The following is a 25,948-nucleotide window of genomic DNA, read 5'->3' on the forward strand; positions in this document are numbered from 1 at the left end:
TCATATTGCACATCTCCACCTCCTTGTTTATGGAGAATCCACGCTGCACAGTAGCTTGTCCATGGGACAGAAGCAGCAGCTTTTCCACAAAGCTCCAAAATTCTGCATATCCATTCATGGCCTTATGCAGGAAGCTGTCAACTTGTGATTTTCCATCCAATGCACTGAAGGCCATGAATTCCTCTCCTCTGGCCTTAATGAAGAGGAACTTCTGAAATAGTTGTGCAATCTTATCACCTGCATTTAGATAAAGACAAGCACATTTGTAATATTTTCCAGTTAAAATTATATTTTGTGGAAATCACAAGGGATTCATATTCAGTATACTCTAGAAAATGAATCTCAGATTTCCAACTATATTTCAATTATTATGTCTATGAACAAATATTAGGCCTACAGACATTTATTATAACTCATACTGGGCGTGGTCGAGGTGTGGCTGTGAGAGAGAGGTGGTGAGGGCTCAGGAGAGCAGTGCCAGGTGAGTAATTGACAGAGCTGGCACCTGCTTAGTAATCACTGTCTCCCTTCATATGCAGTAGTGTGCTGGACCTCAGGTGGGAGATGCAGGGGAGACGCACCGGAGAGCAGAACAGATTCTGCAGGACGAGTTGGTGTCCGAGACGCACGAGCCGCGTTCGGTTCATTGTGCTGAGAGCAATAAACGGCTTAAAATCAAAGAACGGTGTGCTTGGCGTAACTGAGGTAACCCACGGTAGCACGGGAAGGCTACATTGGCGCCCAATGAAACTTGGTGGACCAGGAGCACAGTATGACGGTGCCGCAGCAGCTTCCGCCAGTGACGGTACCGGGCCAGATGCTGGGGGAGCTCGCCGCGATGCACCAGGAGCAGGCGGCGTGAAATCGGCAGCAGTTGGAGGCGCTCCACGCACAGATGGAGGCGCAGACCCGGCTGCTGCAGTCGCTGGTGGCTCAGCCGGGGGCAGTGGCACCATCTTCCCCTCCTCGCGCTCTCATGGCGGTGGCGTGCGGATAGCCGGTGGGGGAGTGGGCTGTGCGGCTGCTTCCCTTACTGTCGGGGGAGGCTCAGACTGCAGCCCTCGGCGGCCACAGTCGCTCTCACGGAGGATCACCTCACGGTCCACTGCAGGGGCCAGCCACTAGAGGGTCAGCCGTCAGATTCTGGCGGCCCGCAGGAGAGCCCTGCCGCTGGCCGCGGCCCCTGACCCACACCGCACGTCCGCCCGGCCCTCCCCCACGCCCCGCTCTAATCCTCCCTATGCTCTCTCTCCCTCCCAGGTTCCAGCCGCTACGGGCGCTGCTCTCGACCCACAGGGGGTTCCTTAAGCGCCGGGGCAGGAGTGCCGGAGGTGCGTGTGGCCTGGACACTTCCGCCGGTAGTGCCCATTTATGGAGGTCGGTCAGGTGATTTGGGTCGCCGGCCCTCGTACACCCTCCCCCGATCCATGGGGGACATACAGCGTTCTGTTAAGGATTAAAGGGGGTATACATCGGGCAATGGTGGATTCGGGCTGTATGCAGTCGATAATCCACCTGAACCTGGTTTGACCCGGGGCTTTGGTGGAGGCGTCCTTGGTGGATATTAGGTTTGTACATGGGGATATTCACAGCTACCCTGTGTTGCCAGTGGAAATTAGATATGGGGGGAAAAAGCATAGCGTTCAGGCTGCGGTTAGCTCCCGCCTGGTGCACCCCCTAATTTTTGGCACGGATTGGCCTGGGTTTAATAGGTGTAGCGGCTTATTTAATTCATAAAATAGTCCGCTGAGAGGCAAGCAGGCTCCTTACTATGACTCGCTGAATGAAAAACCATAATCCAGTTCGAGCTGTGTTTGTTGACTTTATTAACAGAAATTATGATCAAAATTAAATGGAAATTGCGGTCAAAGAAAAAATATAGGGCCTCGCTCAACCTTCTTTGTCTAATGCGATGCCGACAAACCACGCAGGTGAAAATAATGTGGGACCACACCCACTTCCTCTTACCAGGAATAATAAGATAAATAATAATGTGCACTGCCTAAACAAAAGAAAACAATTCAAAATAGATGCACATTTTGGCTTCTACAATACCGGCCCCTAATTATTATATTTCAAATAATAATTACAATTAAATGCTCACAAAATTCTAACACACAATATTTCAATATTTTGTGTAGATCTTCTTTCTTCTTTCATATGGACAGAGTTTATCAGTCTTATAAGAGGAGTGGTCTTCACCACCTCACTCTTAATTAATCAAGTCCATAGTCTAATTTGTGCGGTTGGTAAGGTCAATGTCAGGGGTCAATAAAAAAGGTCAATTGGGATTCGCCAAAAAATCCTCTGCTTCCAATAGAAGACAGATCTTGTTGATGGGTCTGTTCAGGAAGCCGGTCTTGGTCTTGACCTGAACATGACGCACAAGCCCCTTTTTGTCCATGATGGTCTCGACGATTTTGCCAGTTAGCCAGGAGTTTCGAGGTGCAGAGTCGTCCACGATGATCACGATGTCTCCTGGTGTGAAGTTGCGTCTGATGTTAGACCATTTCTGTCGTTCCTGCAGTTGGGGAAGATATTCTTTTGTCCATCTTTTCCAGAACAAATCTGACATATACTGAACTTGTCTCCACCTGCGGCGAGCATATATGTCTTCTCTCTGAAACTGTCCTGGTGGCAGTGATGGTGTGGTCTTAAGAAGCAGAAGGTGATTCGGGGTAAGTGCTTCAAGGTCATTCAGATCTGTGGAGGCCTTGGTGATAGGACGACTGTTAAGAATGGCTTCAACTTCACATAAAACTGTGTGAAGACCCTCCTCATCAAGGTTTTGCACATTTAGGGTGGAATTAAGAACCTTTCGCACTGATCTAATCAATCTTTCCCATACACCTCCGTGGTGTGAGCCAGCAGGGGGATGGAAGATCCAGTTGATTCCCTTTTGGAGCAGAGTATTATGAATCTGATCTTGATTCCAGCTTTTAATCGACTCCCTCATCTCACGTTGAGCTCCCACAAAATTGGTGCCATTGTCGGATCGTAGCTCTTTCACTTGACCACGTCTGGCTATAAAACGGCGGAGGGCGTGGATGAAAGAATCTGTGTCCAGTGATGATGCCACTTCAATGTGAACTGCTCTTATAGCTAAACATGTGAAGATGACACCATAGCGCTTCACAACAGTCCGTCCACGTTTCACTCCAAAGGGCCCAAAATAGTCAACGCCAACATATGTGAAGGGGGGTTCATCAGGAGAGACTCTGTCCAGTGGTAAGTCTGCCATCTGCTGTTGTCCGGGAGTAGCATTTAAACGCCGACAAACAACGCACTTTGACACAATTTTCCTGATTGATACGGTGGCACCAGGAATCCAATATTTCTGACGTAGTCTCGCTAGCATATGGTTGCGACCACCATGACCCACCTCTTCATGAACATGTCGAAGAATTAGTTCAGAAATATGAAACTCTTTGGCCAGTATAACAGGATGTTTCATCTCTTCTGGCATTGCTGCCCTGCTAAGTCGCCCACCAACTCTCAATACATCATTTTCCAGAATGGGGTTGAGTTTATGAATGTGGCTTGTCCTCTTCACATTCATTCCTTTCTTCAGACTTGAGATTTCATCTGCAAATCTTTTTCTCTGGCAAAAGCAAATAATCTCCATCTCAGCATAAGCCAGTTCTTCAACTGTGAGTCCACTGTTTTCCTGAGCCTCACCATTTCCTGTTTTCTTTCGTTGCAGATTTTCTTGGTGGGTGCTATCTGGATGAAGCTGAGCATGAGCACCATGTGCTTGTTTCCGTTTTCTGCTATGATGTAGAAGCGTTCTCTTAACTTTGAGAATCCATGCTACTGCTCTTTTCAAATCAGTCCAGGATGAGAAATGGTGGATTAGACGGGTTATTGGATCTATTTCATTTGCCTTTGCCTGAGTAGCATTGATGGTTATGCTCCTGACTTCAGAGTCTTTTGGTGAGATTTCTTCTAGTCCATCAGGATTTTGAGGCCACTCTCCTGGAGGCAGAAGAAGAAACTGAGGTCCAGATATCCAAATTTCTTTCTTTAGAAAAGACATAACTGGTAAACCTCGGGAGGCCAAATCTGCTGGGTTGTTAGCTGTGTTCACATATCTCCACTGTGATGGATGTGAGACTTTGGTAATTTCAGAGATTCTGTTGGCTACAAAAGTTCGGAACCTTGTGGTCTTATTGTTGATGTATTTGAGAACAGAGGTGCTATCGGTCCAAAATACGGATTCTGCTAGCTTCATCTGCAGCTCTTTTCTCCACATTGTGTCCATTCTGCTCGCCATGGTAGCAGCAGTTAACTCCATTCGGGGAATGGTGGCTGGTTTTAATGGAGCCACTCTTGCCTTCCCCATTATGAACCCACAATGTGCCTGGTCGTGCTTGTTGTGCAGTAGCAGATAGCTAACAGTTCCATATCCGTCCTCACATGCATCAGCAAAATGATGCAGTTGCGCGGATGTCACTGTTCCAAAGTTCTTAGGTTTAAGGCATCTGTCAACCTTAAAGTCCTCCAATTTATGAAGCTCTTGAATCCAACTCAGCCATTTCTGTACGATGGAGTCTGGTATTGTATCATCCCAACCAATCCTTTTCCGACACAAATCTTGCAGGATCTTCTTGGCAGTCAGGACTACAGGTGCCAATATTCCTAGGGGATCATATACTGAACTGACTATTGAAAGAATCCCCCGTCTGGTGAGAGGTCTGTCTTTAAGGATGATTTTGAACTTGAAGACATCGGATTGAACACACCATTGAACACCTAACACTCTCTCCACAGGAAGATTGCCACTGTCCAAATCCAGATTTTTCATTTCTTTTGCTCTCTCTGTTTCAGGTATGGCAGCCAACACATGACGATTGTTGCTTATCCATTTGGTAAGTAGAAAGCCTCCCTTGAAACAAATTGCTCGTAGGTCCTGATAAAGAGCTATTGCATTCTCTCCTGAAGCTGCTGAGGCAAGGCAGTCATCAACATAAAAGTTGTTCATGATGGTGTCTACGGCTTGCGGGCTGAATTGATCCATATTGTCCTCAGCGCATTTCCGAAGGGCAAAGTTCGCACAACTTGGAGATGAAGTGGCTCCAAATAAATGCACTGTCATTCTACATTCCACCATGTTCTGACTGTAGTCTCCATCAGGCCACCATAGGAACCGTAAAAGGTCACGGTCTTCATTTGGTACTTTCACCTGGTGGAACATTGCTTCGATGTCTGCAGTGATGACGACAGGTTCTTTACGGAATCTAGTTAAGACTCCTATCAAAGTACTGGTCAGGTCTGGCCCCTGTAGGAGCTGAGAATTCAATGAAACTCCCTGAAATGTCGCTCCACAGTCAAACACCACTCGAAGTTTTTTCTTTTGTGGATGCCAAACTCCATGGTGTGGCAGATACCATTTCCTGCCATCACTGCGTTCCAAGACATCACCTGGCACCATCTCTGCATAACCTTTAGATAACATGTCTGACATGAAGTTGTTGTAGTCCAAATGAAAGGTAGAATCTCTTCTAAATCTTTTCTTTAGGTTTAGTGTTCGTTGTTCTGCAACACTTCTATTGTCAGGCATGTGGATTTTCCTCTCCTTTAAAGGTAATGCAATGCAATAATGACCATTGATTAGTTGGGCAGATTTTGAAACTAAATCCAAGAATTGTTGATCTTCCTTTGAGGGTTCTTGGGCATCCCTGATGCATTCAGGAAAGTCAGTCTTGAATTGTTGTTCCCACAGCTCATCGAGCTTCATGACTGCTATCCTGTTCACATTTATCACAGACTTCTCTTGAACATAATTTCTTCCTCCTAAAGGGCCATTCACCGTCCAACCAAGCCTGGTTTTGACAGCATAAGGTCCGTCTCCCACACTGCGTTTTACATCAAGAGGTTCCAGAGCCTTTGGTACATCTGATCCAATTAGCAACTCTATCTCAGAGTTGATTTCAGGCAGATGAACATCAGTCATATGAGGCCACTTATCAATATCATTCTGATGTGGGATGTTTCCTTTGTTCACAGGCATAATTTTCTGAGTGTATATGCTTGGCAGATCACAAAAATCATTGCTGTCCAGTCCACCGACTTCAAGGCCAGAAACGATGTTAGTTTCAACCACTTTCCTTTGTCCCATAGTTTGCAATAGAATACTTGATCTCTTTCCCTGAAGATTAAGCTTATTCATTAATCCTACTGTGCAAAATGATGCAGTGCTACCTGGATCGAGAAAAGCATAAGTATGCACAGTCATGTTTCCTTTTTTTGCTTTAACTTGTACAGGCACTATTGAGAGCTTGCAGTTGTCTTCACCGGCCCCACTAAGACCACTTGTCTGAACAGAGGCTACGGCGGTGTCTTTAGCCCCTTTCTTTGTTTCTGCCTGCTCTTTGTCCATGTTCTTCCTTCTCTGGTGGATATGCAGCATTTTAGGATGCTTTAAACTGCATATATCGCAACTGAGTCTCTTCCTGCAGTCTTTGCTGATATGTCCCTTACACAGACAGCCAAAACAAACTCCATTTTCTTTCAGGAAAGTGATTTTCTCACTATGTGCCCTTTTTTCCAACTGTGGACACTTCTCCAAAGCATGTCCACCTCCACAGAACAAACAACTCCTATCCACAGGTGAGTTTTCCTTTGTTCCTCCAATTGTCTTTTCTGCAACCGTCGCAGTCGTGGCAAAGATATTTCCTTTTATCCTTGAATGAGGCTGTGTCTTGGACCTCCTTCCATTTTGGCTCGTTGCATCCTTGATGTCCCCAAATAGTGGATCTGTTATGATTTTTACTTGCCTTTCCAGGAAATCCACCATGTCTTTAAAGGTAGCTTTTTGATTGTTTTTCTCCTGGAGATCACAGGCCACAGTTCTCCATTTATCCCTCAGCCGGTAAGGCATTTTCTTTATGATGGCTAGCATATTAGCGGGCATGTCAAGCTCATGCATGTAGCTGACATCCTCCATGGCGTTGCAACATCCTCTTAGAAAAAGAGTGTATGCCTGTAGAGCCTTTGTGTCATCTGGTTTTATTGATGACCATGATAGAGCCTTCTCCATGTAAGCTGTAGCAATTTTATGCTCATGTCCAAAATGCTCCTGAAGTAAAGATTTAGCTTTCCTGAATCCTCTGTCAGAGGTCATATGTAAGCAACTCCTTACTAGTTCTCTTGGCTGTCCTCTTGTGTATTGTTCCAGATAATAAAGACAGTCTCTGGGATTGTTGTTATTGTTTTCAATACTGTGTTCAAAGGATTTAATGAATGTTTGGTACTGAAGTGGGTCACCGTCAAAAACTTGAATATCCTTCTTGGGCATGGAAGACAGGCACTGTTGTTGGACTAATAATGCAGTGATTTCATTTTGCTTTTCCAAGACAGAGAATATATTGTTCTGGTCACCATTACTTGAGACAGGTAATGTAGTTGGAGATATCACATGTGCATGTTCACTTGGATTCCTGGTGCTTAGTTGAAGCGTCGAGGGACCTGCGGTGAAAGATTGGATTTGCCTTGCAGCTCTGTCCGTACCTGTTATCTTTGTTGATTGTGGATCACATACACTGTGCTTTAAGGGTCTTTGTCCATGTGTATGTAGGCCAAGTATCTGGGGTTCAAAAGTATCAGTATCTGTTTCAACATCAACTGGTTTCTTTTGTTGTTGTCCTCTCTCAAAATATGATTCCATACCATCAGACACTTTTGAAAGGTTACTTCGTACACTGGATCCTTTTGTAGCACTTAATACTTTCATTTTGGCCATAGTAGCAGCAATGTTTGCTTCCAGTTCCAGTTGTTCCTTTTTCCTCCTCAGCTGTTCCTCCTGTTCCTCCAAGATGTGCTTGTCCTTCAACAGGTTTTGTCGTACAATAAGAGCAGCCATTTCAGCTTGGGCCTTTAAATGTGCAGATGATGCTGTACTTGAAATTTTGGAGCTTGAGCCAGATGAACTTTTCTTGCTTCTTCTGCTTCCAATATTTGACACACTGTCACTTGGCTGTATTTCATCTTGTACATCAGATGTTGCCTTAATGTTCGGTTGACGTAAGGGAATGTCATATTGGTCAATGTGGGCAATTGTTTCTTTTAATTCAACAGGTGCCTCAGGTGAAGTGGGAGAAATATCTGTATCTGCAGCCATTGTTAGTTCTGTAGTCACGGGACCTGTTTGAGGAAATGGCCTTCCAGTTTCAAACAGCCATTGTTTCGCATCTTCCATAATATCTGTCTTGTATTTTGTTACATGTTTAAACCAGTCACTCTGGGTTTCCTGTTCCTTTCGAGGAAGCAATACAATAACTGACTCATAGAAGCCAAAATGTGCATCTATTTTGAATTGTTTTCTTTTGTTTAGGCAGTGCACATTATTATTATTTATCTTATTATTCCTGGTAAGAGGAAGTGGGTGGGGTCCCACATTATTTTCACCTGCGTGGTTTGTCGGCGTCGCATTAGACAAAGAAGGTTGAGCGAGGCCCTATATTTTTTCTTTGACTAAGATGTAGCGGCTTATTTAATTCATAAAATAGTCCGCTGAGAGGCAAGCAGGCTCCTTACTATGACTCGCTGAATGAAAAACCATAATCCAGTTCGAGCTGTGTTTGTTGACTTTATTAACAGAAATTATGATCAAAATTAAATGGAAATTGCGGTCAAAGAAAAAATATAGGGCCTCGCTCAACCTTCTTTGTCTAATGCGATGCCGACAAACCACGCAGGTGAAAATAATGTGGGACCACACCCACTTCCTCTTACCAGGAATAATAAGATAAATAATAATAATGTGCACTGCCTAAACAAAAGAAAACAATTCAAAATAGATGCACATTTTGGCTTCTACAATAGGTTAGTGGGGCAATGTGGGGTGCAGTCACGACCGGTAGGGACATGGGATATGTGTGCGGTGCTCAGTGGTGACGCGAGGTTGTCAGACGCTGCAGACGGGGAGGAGGAACCGACGGAGCCTTCGCAGGAGGACACTCCATTGAAGATTTTCCACTCAAAACAGTCTTGTGATGATACTCGCTTTGCCTTGGACCAAGTGATAAAAATTGATGGTCATTTGGTGCGCCCTGACACCGCGCAGACATATCCACACTTTTCATTGATTGGGGACAGATTATATAGAGTGAGTCGCGACACTCAGACAGGAAAAGAAATTACCCAGTTGCTGGTGCCAAAAAGCCACCAGGAAACTGTTTTCGAGGTGGCTCATTATAACCCAATGGCTCGGCACATTGGCGGGGACAAAACACTAGACCGGATAACGGCCCGATTCTATTGGCCCGGCATTTGGGGAGATGTGCACCGCTGGTGTGCGTCTTGCTCTGAATGCCTGCTGGTTAACCAGCCGGCCATCCCAAGAGCGCCTTTGCGCCCATTACCTCTCATGGAGGTCCCATTTGAGCAGATTGGTATGGACCTCATCGGGCCGTTTCACCGGTGCGCACGGGGGTATCGTTTTGTGTTAGTCCTCGTGGACTACGCAACAAGATATCCTGGAGCAGTGCCCCTGCGCACTATCTCTGCAAAGAGTGTGGCACAGGCACTGTTTCAGGTCATCTCACGGGTTGGGATCCCTAAAGAAATCCTAACTGACCAGGGCACCTCGTTTATGTCACGTAAACTGCGGGAACTTTATGGGTTGTTGGGCATCAAGTCAATTCGGACTAGTGTCTATCACCCGCAGACCGACGGGCTCGTTGAGCGTCTGAATAAAACTTTGAAGTCCATGATCCGTAAGTTTGTGCACGAGGACGGCTGCAATTGGGATAGGTGGCTAGATCCTCTATTGTTTGCAGTGCGGGAGGTGTCCCAGGCCTCCACGGGATTTTCTCCCTTTGAACTGCTGTTTGGCAGGACACCGCGGGGGGCTCTGGACCTGGTTAGTGAAAGCTGGGAGGAAGGGCCGAGCCCGAGTAAAAATGAAGTTCAGACGTCGACTATGAGGTTGTGCATTCTGACAGGGGATGGGCAACACAGATTTACCACCTCAACCTCCTCAAAGCCTGGAGAGAGGCGGAGCCTGTTTCCCTGGTGACGATGGTGGCAGAGAGAGATGAGCTGGGGCCTGAGGTGCCACAATCCACCAATCCCACCTTGCTCCTCTGTGGTGACCATCTCACACCGTCCCAGGGAGCAGATGGTGCCAGGTTGCAGCAGCGTTACACTGATGTGTTCTCCCCCCTGCCAGGACGCACAGACCTCATACAGCACCACATCGAGACGCGCCCAGGCATGGTGATGCATTCACGGCCCTATCGGTTACTGGAGCACAAAAGAAAAGTGGTTCAGGAGGAATTGGCAGCCATGCTGGAGATGGGGGTAATAGAAGAGTCCAACAGTGCCTGGAGTAGCCCCATCATTCTGGTGGCCAAGAAGGATGGGTCTGTCCGGCTCTGTGTGAACTATCGCAAGGTGAATGACGTGTCACAGTTTGATGCCTACCGGATGCCCCGGGTTGACGAGCTCCTGGATTGGTTGGGCACGGCTCGCTTTTTCACGATACTGGATTTGACCAAGGGCTATTGGCAGATTCCCTTGTCTCCAGGGTCTAAGGACAAGGTGGCTTTCGCCACCCTGTACAGTTTGTACCAATTTGTTACGCTTCCGTTTGGGTTGTTCGGGGCCCCGGCCACCTTCCAGCGCCTCATGGACCGGATGCTGCGCCTGCATGCTGTGTATGTGGCTGCCTACTTGGATGATGTGATCATCCACAGTGGCGGCTGGGTCGAGCATATGCAGCAGGTGGCCGCGGTGCTCGGGTCCCTGTGGCGGGCAGGGCTCATGGCCAACCCAAAGAAGTGTGCGGTTGGACGTGGGTACGGTATCTGGGGTACCACTTGGCTGGCGGGCAGGTGCATCCTCAGGTAAGACAGCTGCGATTGCTGCCTGCCCGAGACCCAAGACAAAAAAAGAGGTGAGGCAGTCTCAGATCCAGTCCAGTGGATGGAGGTGTGCCAGCTGGCATTTGAGAGGGTCAAACAAGCCCTCTGTGGGGAGCCTCTCCTCCACACACCTAACTTCTCTCTCCCTTTTCTCCCGCAGACCGATGCTTCAAGCAGGGGGGGCTGTTTTGTCCGAGACGCATGAGCCGCGTTCGGTTCCCCCTGACAGTGTGATCATTGTGCTGAGAGCAATAAATGGTGTAAAATCAAAGAACGGTGTGCTTGGCACGGGAAGGCTACAGATACACATGAAGAAGTGCAACTTTGCCAGGATAATGGGATCCATCCAGGCTTCCGCGATGGTGTCATATGATGATGGCCTTGGATTGGGGAGCTTCTTGGCTTTGACCTGATCCACATAGGTGACATTGTATGGCCAAATTTCAATGGCTCTCTCCACTGCTGGAAGGTTTTCAAGCCAACGATGTCCACAAAATGGCAGAGGAAATGTATCACACTTGGTCACTAACACGAAGTCTTCCCTCCTTGCAGGTGCACAATGAAACGGGTAGTGCAGGGCTTTCAGGACTTTCTCAACTTGCCACACTGCAAAGCCATTCTTGAACGAGTTGTGCATCGTGTGAAGGCCACAATTCCCAATTATTTGTAGTTAGACTCCACCACACTGCTCTCTGTGTTCCTCATGTATGAGTTCAACAAACTTCCAATTAACACTGGGCCCTTCCATTGACAGTCAGAGCATGTTGTTCAGATTCGGGGGGGGGGATGCAGATGAAAGGATTAATTAATGCAAGAAACAGAACCTCAAATGAAATGCAGAACCGATGGACATGTGTTCCTACAGTGCCAAGTAATCCACATTAGGTTAAGGGATGGTTCCATTAGTGTAATGATGATGATAATAATAATATTAATACTACTACTACTACTACTACTACTAATAATAATAATAATAATAATAATAATAATAATAATAATAATAATGATAATAATAAAAATAATGGTTGTGCTTATATAGCGGAGAGAGATAGATCAAAAACATCCACAAAACCCCTGACAACTTAATTGTGATAATCGCAATTATTCTTTTGTTATTATTTGTTATTTTAATGGTTTCTTGCTTATATATACATACACACATACAGATACAAAATCATTCTGTGTGTGTGTGTGTGTGTGTGGCCTATAAATTTAATGGTAAATTTTGCATTCTATAGATTTACTAACTGGTAAAATAATGTATTCTGTGCTAAAATACAACATATCTAATCTGTATTTACAACATAGCTTGATTCTGCATCTCTATTTACAGCTCATTAGCCCTTATGTGAATGTTTACTGTTGCTATGGCAACAAGTGACAGCCGACGTTAACAGCTGTTAGCTAGATTTGCCCAACCGTCTGAACAACAGCAACCCATAAAATCACAAATCGGTATATTTAGACAAAATCAACTACAACTACCAACAGTTACACCGCTTAAACTCTGAGCTCGTGTTGTTACCTGACAGATTGTCAAAGTGAAGATAGACTGTGACCTGAACAGAATAATAGTATGTGATTTCAAACACAATCGTAACGTTACTTACACTGAAATGACCCAACATGTCCTCGCCTCTTGAGTGACCCATGAACTCCGACCCATAGTAACGGGAGATGACATGGTGTGTGCCTGTCTCATGCTGGCATATGCTGCATGCTGTTTTATTTTCACCACAGGTGAATGACTTTGCAAGCTGAGAATCGGGGAACATGGCAGCAAAGATGCCATTTATGTCCTCGTTAGATTTAAATGAATTGTGCCTCATCACAGTATGGAGAATCCACAGTCCCTCTGCCTTTTGGGTCTCTGGCGGCGAAACAAAGCTTTTAATAGCTGACTGAGGGGTGGCGTCTGAACTTGTAACGTTAGGTCGTGCTGCAAACAATGCAGGGATGGCTCCGCTATGGCTAGCTGCTGCCATGTACTGCTGGTGCTTTCCTCCTTTCATCAGCGACTTGACGGCTTTGAGCCCTAATGAAAAAGTCTTTTTGCAGAATTTGCACATTGCCTCATTGTTGTTTTCAGCTGGCGCCAACCACCTCCTAAATACATCCTCTTCCATCCATTTGTCGTTAAAATGGGCACTTCCCCATCTTTGCACGTTTAACCGCTCACCTCGACAACCGCGTAATGGCGACATGCAGCACCGGAAAAGGCAGAGTTAATCGCGGAGTCTCATTTACTACACGGGCTTTGTACTAAGTTAATCAAACAAATACAAGCTATTAGATGTTTTACGGTGGGCCACTGTGCTTTCCATTCGGCATTAAATGCACAGTCTGGAAATGTAATACCTGCAGCAAATTTACGTTAAATTTAAAACAATTTAAGACCTTAATTACCCAGATTTTAATTTAAGACATTTTAAGACTTTTTAAGGACCTGCGGGAACGCTGCAACAACAACGACACTTTCTGAGGGCCGTTGTGTTGCTAAAAAGTGATCGTCCGCCAGAAACTGATTTCCGTCCGCGGGAGCACGCACAGCCTGTTAAAGATGTATTACCCAGTTTATATAAGGTCTACAGCTGCTTTTATCTGGATCAAACAGTCATAACTACACATACAAATAACTTTATGTCCGTGGTAATAGCAAAGGTATGTCTTTGTGAAACTTAAACGTTTCTTGTAATCGAATAATCATAATTGTAAATAATTGTGAATAATCAAAAGTGTTTGCAGTTTATATCGAAATCAGGGCATGACATGATCACAGAAAATATATGGTATTGTTTCCAGTGTTAATATGTGTTTGTATGTCTAATATCCTTGATTAGGCCTATATTTGGAAACTAGACTGTTATTAACATGATTTATGGATGGGTTATGTAAAAAATAAAGAATTGATCTCTATTGCAATTATCCTTATGACTCTCCATTATTTTACCAGCACTGTGCCCTAGATTATAACCAATCCAGTCTTTTTTACTTGTTGAAATACCTTTAAAGGGCCAATACAACTCATAAAAGGCAGTATTTCACCTGCCAAAAAGTAATTACAGCTCCTACCTTGTGACTAAAGGTTGTTTCTGTATCAACATGATTTGATTTATATATATATATGCATATATATGTATATATATATATATATACAGTACAGACCAAAAGTTTGGACACACCTTCTCATTCAATGAGTTTCCTTTCTTTTCATGACTATTGACATTGTAGATTCACACTGAAGGCATCAAAACTATGAATTAACACATGTGGAAATATGTACTTAACAAAAAAGTGTAAAACAACTGAAAATACGCCTTATATTCTAGTTTCTTCAAAGTAGCCACCTTTTGCTCTGATTACTGCTTTGCACACACTCTGCATTCTCTTGATGAGCTTTAAGAGGTAGTCACCTGAAATGGTTTTCACTTCACAGGTGTGCCCTGTCAGGTTTAATAAGTGGGATTTCTTGCCTTATAAATGGGGTTGGGACCATCAGTTGTGTTGAGCAGAAGTCAGGTGGATACACAGCTGATAGTCCTACTGAATAGACTGTTAGAATTTGTATTATGGCAAGAAAAAAGCAGCTAAGTAAAGAAAAACGAGTGGCCATCATTACTTTAAGAAATGAAGGTCAGTCAGTCCGAAAAATTGGGAAAACTTTGAAAGTGTCCCGAAGTGCAGTCGCAAAAACCATCAAGCGCTACAAAGAAACTGGCTCACATGAGGACCGCCCCAGGAAAGGAAGACCAAGAGTCACCTCTGCTGCGGAGGATAAGTTCATCCGAGTCACCAGCCTCAGAAATCGCAGGTTAACAGCAGCTCAGATTAGAGACCAGGTCAATGCCACACAGAGTTCTAGCAGCAGACACATCTCTAGAACAACTGTTAAGAGGAGACTGTGTGAATCAGGCCTTCATGGTAGAATAGCTGCTAGGAAACCACTGCTAAGGACAGGCAACAAGCAGAAGAGACTTGTTTGGGCTAAAGAACACAAGGAATGGACATTAGACCAGTGGAAATCTGTGCTTTGGTCTGATGAGTCCAAATTTGAGATCTTTGGTTCCAACCACCGTGTCTTTGTGCGACGCAGAAAAGGTGAACGGATGGACTCTACATGCCTGGTTCCCACCGTGAAGCATGGAGGAGGAGGTGTGATGGTGTGGGGGTGCTTTGCTGGTGACACTGTTGGGGATTTATTCAAAATTGAAGGCATACTGAACCAGCATGGCTACCACAGCATCTTGCAGCGGCATGCTATTCCATCCGGTTTGCGTTTAGTTGGACCATCATTTATTTTTCAACAGGACAATGACCCCAAACACACCTCCAGGCTGTGTAAGGGCTATTTGACCAAGAAGGAGAGTGATGGGGTGCTGCGCCAGATGACCTGGCCTCCACAGTCACCGGACCTGAACCCAATCGAGATGGTTTGGGGTGAGCTGGACCGCAGAGTGAAGGCAAAAGGGCCAACAAGTGCTAAGCATCTCTGGGAACTCCTTCAAGACTGTTGGAAGACCATTTCAGGTGACTACCTCTTGAAGCTCATCAAGAGAATGCCAAGAGTGTGCGAAGCAGTAATCAAAGCAAAAGGTGGCTACTAAGACATATTTTCAGTTGTTTCACACTTTTTTGTTAAGTATATAATTCCACATGTGTTAATTCATAGTTTTGATGCCTTCAGTGTGAATCTACAATTTTCATAGTCATTAAAATAAAGAAAACTCTTTGAAAGAGAAGGTGTGTCCAAACTTTTGGTCTGTGCTGTGTATATATATATATATATATATATATATATATATATATATAAAGAAATAATTGTGTCTGCAGAGTGAAGCAGAAATGCAGTTTAAAAATAAAAAAAATAAAAAGCAGCTACCACAGTCTATGGTACCAACACAACCTTCACACTCTCCTCTTGTCTCTTCTCTTGCTCCAGCGTCAATTATGCACACCGCCCCCTAACGTATTAAGCTTGATTTATGCTTCTGACCCCTTGGCGGACCCTGCGCCGTAGCCTGACGTGCGCCTCCAAAAAATCCTGACTACGCGTCACGTCGACGCGTCGAGACGCGAACGGCAAGGACTGGGATTGGTCCGCTCAGACCGTCATTCCGGCAGTTGCTTTTCCGGTCAACAGTATAACAACGCCGCCAGTTACTTCTGCTGCTTGCATGCTTGTCTCCTATTGCTTGTGAACTCCGTGCTTTGTGAGATCCCAGCAGGGCAGGAGGAGTATTGGTGTTGTGCAGCATGTAGCTTGTAAGCCCCACACTGTGACCAGAATGCTACACAGCATATCCGCTCTGACCGCAACTGCAGTGCAAGAGAGCAAGAACCCCCCGAAACCAATCCCCCCACCCCCCACCCCCCCTCGCGGCTTGGCGGTGAATTGCAGACCAACGCGTTCCCTCGACGCAGAACTTCGAATGCTCAATGACGGCGTCGGGTCGACGACGTAACTACGCCGTCGCCGCGACGCAGAAGCATAAACTAGGCTTTAAGCCTAGTTTATGCTTCTGCGTCTCTTGCACTGCAGTTGCGGTCAGAGCGGATATGCTGTGTAGCATTCTGGTCACAGTGTGGGGCTACAAGCTATGCTACACAACACCAATACTCCTCCTGCCCTGCTGGGATCTCACAAAGCATGGAGTTCACAAGCAATAGGAGACAAGCATGCAAGCAGCAGAAGTAACTGGCGGTGTTGTTATACTGTTGACCGGAAAAGCAACTGCCGGAATGACGGTCTGAGCGGACCAATCCCAGTCCTTGCCGTTCGCGTCTCGACGCGTCGACGTGACGCGTAGTCAGGATTTTTTGGAGGCGCACGTCAGGCTACGGCGCAGGGTCTGCGTAGGGGTCTGCGTCGACGACGTAGCTACGCCGTCGCCGCGACGCAGAAGCATAAATCAAGCTTTAGATGCGTAGCACGGTGTGAAGAAGAGAGTCTTGAAGAAGACAGAGAAGCGCGGCCACTGACGTCACTCTCCTGCGCCCCTTGGGATTGCCAGTTCAATTGCATTATGGACTCTTTTTTGTGGGGCGGGCATGAAAACGAAAAAGCAATGTCCTATTTTCTTTTTAGTTGTGTCATAAAATGTGCAACCTAAAGAAGAAAATGAAAATGCAGTTTGGATGATTTATTGTTAATTTTATTTATGAGTCAAATAATGCAGCTGACCTTGAAATGAAAAAGTCTTTCTGCTAATGCATTTCAATTTTCAAATTTGACATTTCAGATTAAATTTTGGTAACTATTTGCTGGGGCATCTTTTGAAAATTGAATCTTAAACGTCTCTTTTTCATTTTAATTAGGTCACAGAATGAACAGTCTTGAAGAAGAAAATGAAAATGCAGTTTGGATGATTTATTATTCATTTTATTTATGAGTCAAAAATGCAGCTATATTCTGAAAATGAAAAAGCATTTCTGTTAATCCATTTTAATTTGGATTATGGTCCAGATTTGCTTCCATGGCCTTAGGGGCGTGACTTCGTCTCTCTGTAGGAGGGACGTGATTTATCTCAGTCAAATAAAGGATCTTTGGTGCCTTAAGTAGCCTTGAAGAAGTACCAGTGCCACAAGAAAGACAACTAACGAGAGAGGATCCCCGCCCTGTGTTCAGAACCAATAATGTCGCTGGAACTGTACTTGGACCTTTTCTCTCAGCCCTGCCGCTCAGTTTATATCTTCGCCAAGAAGAACAACATTCCTTTTGAATTCAAAAAAGTTTCGCTGTTTGATGGTGAGTTAAAGTTTACACACTGACGAAGAACACTTCGTATCCTTTTCCAGATCAGCAGGGGTAGAAGCAAATGACATTCATTCCTGCAGAGTCTTTTTTTGAGTGTTTTCATAAATCTGTGCTGCTTCAGAGAGCTGATCCTCTGCGGACACTGCTGCTTTGTCACGTTGTGTTCAGTGGTGACAGGGCTGAGCTCGCAGTTAGTTAACGGGACAAAAAACTATTTAAATTAAAGATGACGTCAGATATCTGCATGGTAAGCAGTAGTGTAACTGGATAACGTTGTAGTGGCATCTACCGTCATTTATCACCTAAATCAATCAGTGACCTGAATCAAGCACACTAAACAGGACTCAGCTACAGAGCTGGAGCTGGATAAGTACTAATCAGGCCGTGTGGACTGGTTACAGTTTGACAGACAGGCGGAGTGGACTGGTTACAGTGGGGCAGACAGGCGGAGTGGACTGGTTACAGTGGGACAGACAGGCAAAGTGGACTGGTTACAGTGGGGCAGACAGGCCGAGTGGACTAGAATAAATATAGATAATTCCAGGCTAAAATCTTCTTGCTGCTGCTGACTTGACCCAGCGTGTGTGTTGGTTTCAGGTGAACATTATGAGGAAGAGTTTGGGAAGATCAGCATGATAAGAAAAGTTCCTGCTATGCGAGATGGAGACTTCTGCCTGACTGAAAGGTGATTAATAAAATGTTCTTCCATATAAATCATTAAACAACATACGTAGAGGAAATTTTAACTTCTTTAAGTGAGAAGATTATTACTAGGCCTGCACGATATGAGGAAAATCTGCGATGTGCGATAACACTGTTCAATATTGCGATGACGATATAACTTGCGATAAATAAACAAATATTGAAGTTTGCATATTATTAACTATACAGTTAGTAATAGTGTTTCCGCATTAATATGTAGACAGCTAACATAGACCCGAAACATTGAATAGCCAATGCCCACTGAATAAAGAATGAAATAAATTATTTTGAACATGCTTTTATCGAACAAACTGCACATGAATACCCAACCAATTAAGCAGAACATTAATTTAAATAAGACATTACAATTATATGACATTAAAGTTTAATTTCCCCTGCTCCCTTTAAACTATTTTCTTGGACACTCAACCAAAACATCTCTTACCATGCAGAGTTGAAATAAATAAAAAAAATCCAGGGGGAAACAACTTACATAATTAAATAAATATAAGTTAAACATGGCACTTTATATTAACTGTAATGTCTCTCATCACAGTCATCAAGGCCCTTGACTCTGCCTAACAAGGTGCAGAGATCTATAGTATGAACTGAAATAGAGCAGGGCCAGCCCACTAAATCAAGAGAAAATAAAATCAGGAAAAAATATCTACCCTTTAGGTCAAGTTACAACCTTAGTTATTCCCTTAACACAAGTTCTTGTCCAAGAAAACCAGCATGTAAACTTTGTTAGGTTTCAGACATGTACCACATTCCCTGATGTGCTGAAGTTGTGCTGATGTGCTTACACAGTACCTGTCTTTGTAACACGTTGTAACAGTCAGAGTTATTTAATGTAGCGCCACTAGGTGGCGCCTTCTTTTGTTTAATGGGTAATGTAACCTGTACGATGAAGAAGAGCAGGTGTACTTGAATAAAAGTGCCGTGCAGAAACCCCCAATGTTGCCTGCCGTCTCTTGAGAAACCGGAGCTACCCGGCGTTGCCGCACTAAAGTGGACCATCACCTTCCCCTTCACCAGCCCACGTTACAACGTCGTCTCTCCTAAATCCAAAATAACTCCATATAGCAGAAGTGCTGTTCTTCCTCGACCATTTTCATCGCTTTTCTCCCCTCCCTCAGCCATCATAACCTGGCAATCACCACCAAACTGATGCCAATTAATTTTGTCGGGGTAGCTAACGGCTAGCTGGGGCTTCATCTGATTGGCCCTTGTATCCAGGGCTCCGTCAGATAGGCTAAATGTTAGCATGCTCACGGTGCATGCATGCCGCATGTAAACAAAATGATTTTTCTTATTCATAGCGTGTCAGGCATTCTTTTGCGATGTGTTTATCGCACATGTTCATATCGCGATGACGATGAAAATTCGATTTATCGGGCAGCCCTAATTATTACTATTATTATATCTATTTCTTTGTAGTAATTCTAGTTATTTGTAATTCCTGTCACTGGGTCAGATTTATCCAGATTGAATATTATCATATTATCATAAAATTAAAACAATTTTATTATGGTGGAGTGCTGAATTGAGGAAAGTAGCTGCTCTGTAGTCTGGTGCTATGGTATAAAATCATAGTTTACTTTGTTTACCCATTGTCATCATCGACCAGAATCAACATAAAATGAAAGTTCCTTGTAGTAGCTTTAAACAGTAATAACCTGGTATAAATTTTATAAATAAATCACAGTGTGTGGTAGTCATTTGCGATGTTTGCCTCTGCTCTGCAGCATCGCCATCATGCTGTATATGACACAGAAGTTTAAGACTCCAGACTTCTGGTACCCAGCTGACTTTCAGCAGCGTGCTCGTGTCGATGAGTATCTGTCATGGCAGCACATGGCTATCCGTATGCATGGATCCAAGATGTTCTGGCTCCGGGTATGTTCACTGACACCTGTCATGGTGTCCTCCTTGTTAAAATGCAGGCTTTTACCTCCAGCTTTTCTCCAGTCAGAGACTGAGGAGTGAAGTCAGCAGGAAAGCAAACACCAGGCCAGTGTTGTTGTCAGTTAGTGCCACTGACAGAGACTTCCTGCTGCTTTCATTCTTCTGCTGGTGTGTGCATTTAGATGTTCCTTTTGTATCCTATTTCATTTCCTTTTCACACTGCATCAGTGTGACATCAGTAACAAGACAAGACAAAAGCCTCAATACAATACATTCTTTGAATGACCTGCTTCAGACTTGTGATTGTGTGTCATGTGTCAGTGAGCCTGTGCAGAGACTGTTAGTGGGAAGACTTGTGATTTTAATGTCCCAAGTGAATGATTTTGTGTCAGGAATAAGTTAATTGACAGAGTTGAATAGTTTGTTATTTCATCTGCACTTCCTTGACACTCAAATGGAAATCTTTGTGTTTGGGCTGTAGCTTTTGATTCCTAAAATCATGGGTGTGGAAGTCCCTCAGGAGAAGCTGGATGCAGCCTTAGAGGATCTGAACGGCTCACTGAAACTCATAGAAGAAAAGTTCCTTCAGGACAGGCCCTTCATTGCAGGAGATCACATGTCACTGGCTGACCTAGTCGCCATTGTGGAGATCATACAGGTACAGTATGCATTTTTCCAACAACTATCATGGAACATGTTCAGAGAATGATGAATGGCCATGCCATCACAATGTTTGAGATGTATGAATGTTATTTTCTACTTTCTATTTGTCTCACTAGACTTGACACTGGTCGTCCCTTGTGCCTGTGTTTAAGGGTCAGTATTGAATAAAGAAATAATGTGTTTTACATCAGACAGTAAAAAAAACACAGTTAAACCTTCATTATAGAATATATAAATGCATAACTGTGTTAACTGTCTAGAAATTAACATATTATTTCTATCTTTTGTCTAATTTGATCAAGTTTTGCCTGTTACATCTTATTAGTGCATCAGTAGTAAAAAAAAACAAGTTTTGCAACAAAACTTTTTTATTCAACAAAAGTTCACAAATGTAAAATGCATCTCAAACTTGCAAAATGTATTTTAAAGCTGCATTTATATGTTTTTATCCCCTTGAGGTCTGCACAAGCTATGGAGTTGATCATGGCTAAAGTTGCTTATTTACACATCAAGCACACACTGAACAACACTATCATTTATTTGGACTTTGGAATCTGGTTTCCACTAGGTCATTAGAGAAATATCTGGCCTCAGGATTGCTGTGGTGTGAAAAAACTCTGAACAGAGTTAGATAAACACACAAAGAAACCAAAAGGGTTAAAGTACAAGTAGATTTTATTGTAATTACAATATAGGAGACAAAAAACCTTATCACAAGAAGTCAGAAGGAGTGGCTCCAAAGATCGAATAATAACCTCCTTTCTAATCATTCCACAAACAAAGAAACCGGACGTGATTGGCCTTCTACTCTGTGGCAACAATTAAGTTTAACATCAATATTAACTGAATGGTAAACACATGGACCCACAAGTTCATCATAAGCTTATCAGAGAACAAGAGATCCTTATGCTATACATATCCAAACAACATCATGACTGTCATGTGATATTTGGGTCCACAGTTACGAAGCATATGCAGTAGAATAGTAGAATAACAGACTGAATAAATGATAAAGTTCAACAGTTCATCAATAGTTCAACTTCACAGTTTCTAAAAACTCACCAGGTTTTTTTATTTGATTTGAATTTTATTTTGCTGCAGTTTAACAAAGTTCCAATACAGAGAATGCAACTGATGTGCAGCACAGAAAGTTTATTGCCATTGCTAAAGTTCAACTCGTGTCTCTAGTTTTATTGAAACAGCTGCCTGCTCCTTCTGAAAGAAACAAAAACTGAGGCGGACCCTAGTGCAAGCCTGGTGCTACAAACACAATCTGATCAGTAGTCAAAGGAACTGAGTTTCAGTACAGTTTTAGGTTATAGTGCTCGCTGAGGTTACCCACGCTAACCTCCGGCCCCTGTACTGGCCCATGTTGTTACGCCTTTCAAGTTTGTCATTCTCACACTGCATTTACAGTGATAACAGTGGTCGATTTCAGAGGTCATCCAATCGCAGGTTTTTAAAGGACGATATACAGGTGCATCTCAATAAATTAGAATATCATGGAAAACGTAATTTATTTCTGTAATTTAATTGAATTTTTGAAACTCATATAGATTCATTACACAGAAAGTGAAATGTTTCAAGCCTTTTATTTGTTTTAATCTTGATGATTACGGCTTACAGCTCATGAAAACCCAAAATTCAGTATCTCAGAAAATTTGAATATTACATATATTTTATAATTTTATATATTAGGCCTTTTGAAAGGTAAATTCTTGTATATGCACTAGGGGTGTGCAGAGCAGCCGATATTTGTATCTGTATTTGTATTTGTTGAGGGGGGAAAAGTATTTGTATTTGTATTTGTATTTGAGTAAAATTCAAAATAGGCGTAAAGTAAGTATTCTTTATTTATCCATTATAATAATTATGGATATGCAATATTGGTTGATGTTTTTCCATAAATCCAGCAATGAACATGTAACAAGGAATGTCATTGAAAAGAAAATAACATGACAGCCATTACCTCATCCATGGTTAAACCAACAACTAATAAAATATCATTGTGAACATTATGAACCCCACCACCACCCGTCCTTGTTGGAGGACGTTGAACAGACAGAATAAAAACAAATAATACTTAAAAGAACTGTTCTTTCTAATGCACAGAATTCCAAGAACTAAACTTGATCTGTAAATAATATGACATAGTAGCCTATAGCTAACAGTCATTATGCTTCTGGCCTCTACCTGGTCTTTTTACTAAACTTTAACCAACTCCTTTCTTCATTGCCTAAAACCCAACCAAAGCACCGAGCAAAGAATTTTTTTTTCTCCCCTGGTCTGCAGCCTCGCACCCGTGAAGTGGGCTCAAGCCACGTTCAGCCGCGCTCGAGCGGAGCGGGGGAGAGAAACAATGTGTATTTCTTTTACTCTGTGGAAGATCTCCCAACGGAGTGAGGGACAAAGCAAGTGGGCCAGATCTGCCCAGTCCCTGAGATGCGCGCGTTTCCCAGACAAGCCACAACGCAGAGTGTAAACAACGTCACCTGGTTCAGCAGCACCATGGACAGCTGCGGGGGCGGGGGGGTCGGAACAGCGGTGTTTCCACCCCCCCGTCCCCACCCCCGACTCCTGAACGTCACTCACTCATCCGGGCATGTGCTGCGGTCTCATGAGGAAACTTAGCTTTTTGGTAGGATGTGTTTCTTGTTCCCGAATACTTTGAACCACTGAGCGACAGACCAATTCTTTTTCTCCTTAGTCCAGGTAAGAAGCTTCTGATGTTGTCTCTGGTTCAGGAGTGGCTTGACGCGAGGAATGCGACAGTTGTAGCCCATGTCCTGGATATGTCTGTGCGTGGTGGCTCTTGATGCACTGACTCCTGCCTCAGTCCACTCCTTGTGAAGCTCCCCCAAATTTTTGAATGGCCTTTGCTTGACAATCCTCTCTAGGCTGCGGTTATCCCTGTTGCTTGTGCACCTTTTCCTACAACACTTTTTCCTTCCACTCAACTTTCTATGAATATGCTTGGATACAGCACTGTGTGAACAGCCAGCTTCTTTAGCAATGACCTTTTGAGGCTTGCTGTCCTTGTGGAGGCCGTCAATGACTGTCTTCTACACAATTGTCAAGTCAGCAGTCTTCCCCATGATTGTGAGGCCTACTGAACCAGACTGAGGCTACGTACACACGTAGCCGGGTATTTTTAAAACCGAATATCTCCCCCCTCCGTTTATAAAATAAATTTCATCCACACTACCTCGTTCTTGAAAAAAAACCCTTCCACACATAACCGAACATCTGCGTTTTCAATCACACTGACGAGTGATCGCATGACAGTGGACTGCCCCTCGATATGAGGACGTAATAACTCCGACAGCGACAGGAGTGAGGACCGAGACATACGGAAATTGTCACGCAATGTTATCCGTCGCCTGTGCTCTTGGAGCAGTAGTTGGGCTTGTAAAATCAAAGAGGTAAACAGCGCCTGCACAATAGTTAACACCACCACAGTTTTCAAGGCACTCGGAGCCATGCTTCTGCAGTAAACAAAGGTCGCACGTTTGATGTCAGAGCAGATTTGTTGTTGTTTTGGCGCATATTGTGACGTTCGAAAACGCAAAACTCCGGTTATCTCTGTCTACACGCAAATGCATAAACGGAGTATTCGCAAATCTTCACTTTGCCCGGAGTTTTTTAAAATATTCGTTTATGATGCGTTTTTATGTGGATGACAGGTCCAAACGTAGAAAAATATATTCGTTTTAGCAGATACCCGGCTACGTGTGTACGGGGTCTAAGAGACCCTTTAAAGGCTCAGGAAACCTTTGCAGGTGATTTGAGTTAATTAGCTGATTAGAGTGTGACACCTTGAGTCTACAATATTGAACTTTTTCACAATATACTAATTTTCTGAGATACTGACTTTTAGGTTTTCATGAGCTGTAAGCCGTAATCATCAAGAATGACTGGTACTAATAGAATCCCTTTTACCATTGATCCCTGTGATATTGGTCCATAGTTACAGAGAATGCCTGAAGAGTTGGCTGCACATTAACAGTCCTCATCCTCTGTGCCTCTCTCGCTGACAGCCTGTGGGCGCCGGCCTGGATGTGTTTGACAGGAGACCCAAGCTGAGCGCCTGGCGGGACAGAGTCGAGGTCGCCGTTGGTAAAGAGCTGTTTGATGATGCCCACCATGCTATCCTGAGAGCCCAGGAGAGTGTGAAGATGATGGACCCTAGCAAGATGCAGTTGTTCAAGCCCAAGATCCTCAAGTTATTCATGTGAAGAGGAGTTTCCCTCTCATTCCTGGCTATACAGAGAATCCACATTGTCACTGTCAGCACATGTAGACTGGACAATACATTGTATGCATTTTAAGCTTCCTGTATGTAGAATCTCCACTGTTTATAAGTAAAAGCACTAGTATACTTACGTGTTGAGTCCTGGACTCATTATGTAACAGAGGAATGTGAAATGTGAGAGCTATAGCTTGTGTCTGCCAACAAACATCACACCATTTCCTTAACGCTTCACAGTGGACATTTTGGGCTGTGCTCCATGTTAGAAGATATGTTGAGGTTATTTCAAGCCTTAATAAATTGAGTTTTTGCACCAAACTCTGCTCTCAGTGTCTGTCAGTTGTGGTGATCACTGTGACAGTGCCTCATAGTCTGGCTCCTGCTGATATCTGATAATATGATACAAAACTGAAGCTGTGCAACTTAAGTTTGAAGTACAATTTTGAGATCAATCTGTATTTATTTTTCAGCTGGCCCACTTAACAAATATTTGATTGGGATGACCCTCAGCATCACGGTCTGATCTTGAGTCATTCTTCCTCTTGTTTCATGGCAGCATTTGCAAACAATGCTGCCACCAAGTGGACAAGTAAGGCCATTTCGATTACGCAACACATTTCATTACAAGTAAACTCAGTTATGCTAATAAAGTAATGAGTATGGATATAATGAATAGAATGCAAAAGACTGCAAAATAAGGGAAAGGGAAAAAGTCCAATAACAATAAAGAAGAGTGTATATGTATATATATTCATATACATATATATATTCCCATGGTAAGACATAATTAGGAGGTAAAAAGTCATG

The 25,948-nt window shown here is 43.7% G+C and overlaps 1 protein-coding gene across 1 annotated transcript; it reads left to right on the top strand.

The window, feature by feature from the left end:
- Window positions 1-17,391: 17,391 nt before the first annotated feature.
- On the top strand, window positions 17,392-25,451 carry gstt1b (glutathione S-transferase theta 1b). Its single transcript, XM_084376770.1, has 5 exons — window positions 17,392-17,610; window positions 18,217-18,304; window positions 20,070-20,220; window positions 20,711-20,887; window positions 24,930-25,451. The coding sequence occupies exons 1-5, from the start codon at window positions 17,499-17,501 to the stop codon at window positions 25,125-25,127; spliced, it is 726 nt and encodes a 241-aa protein (XP_084232896.1). The 5' UTR covers window positions 17,392-17,498; the 3' UTR covers window positions 25,128-25,451.
- Window positions 25,452-25,948: the final 497 nt, after the last annotated feature.

The sequence above is a fragment of the Pagrus pagrus genome (assembly GCF_965226575.1).
Source record: "Pagrus pagrus genome assembly, chromosome: 2".
NCBI classification, from domain to species: domain Eukaryota; kingdom Metazoa; phylum Chordata; class Actinopteri; order Spariformes; family Sparidae; genus Pagrus; species Pagrus pagrus.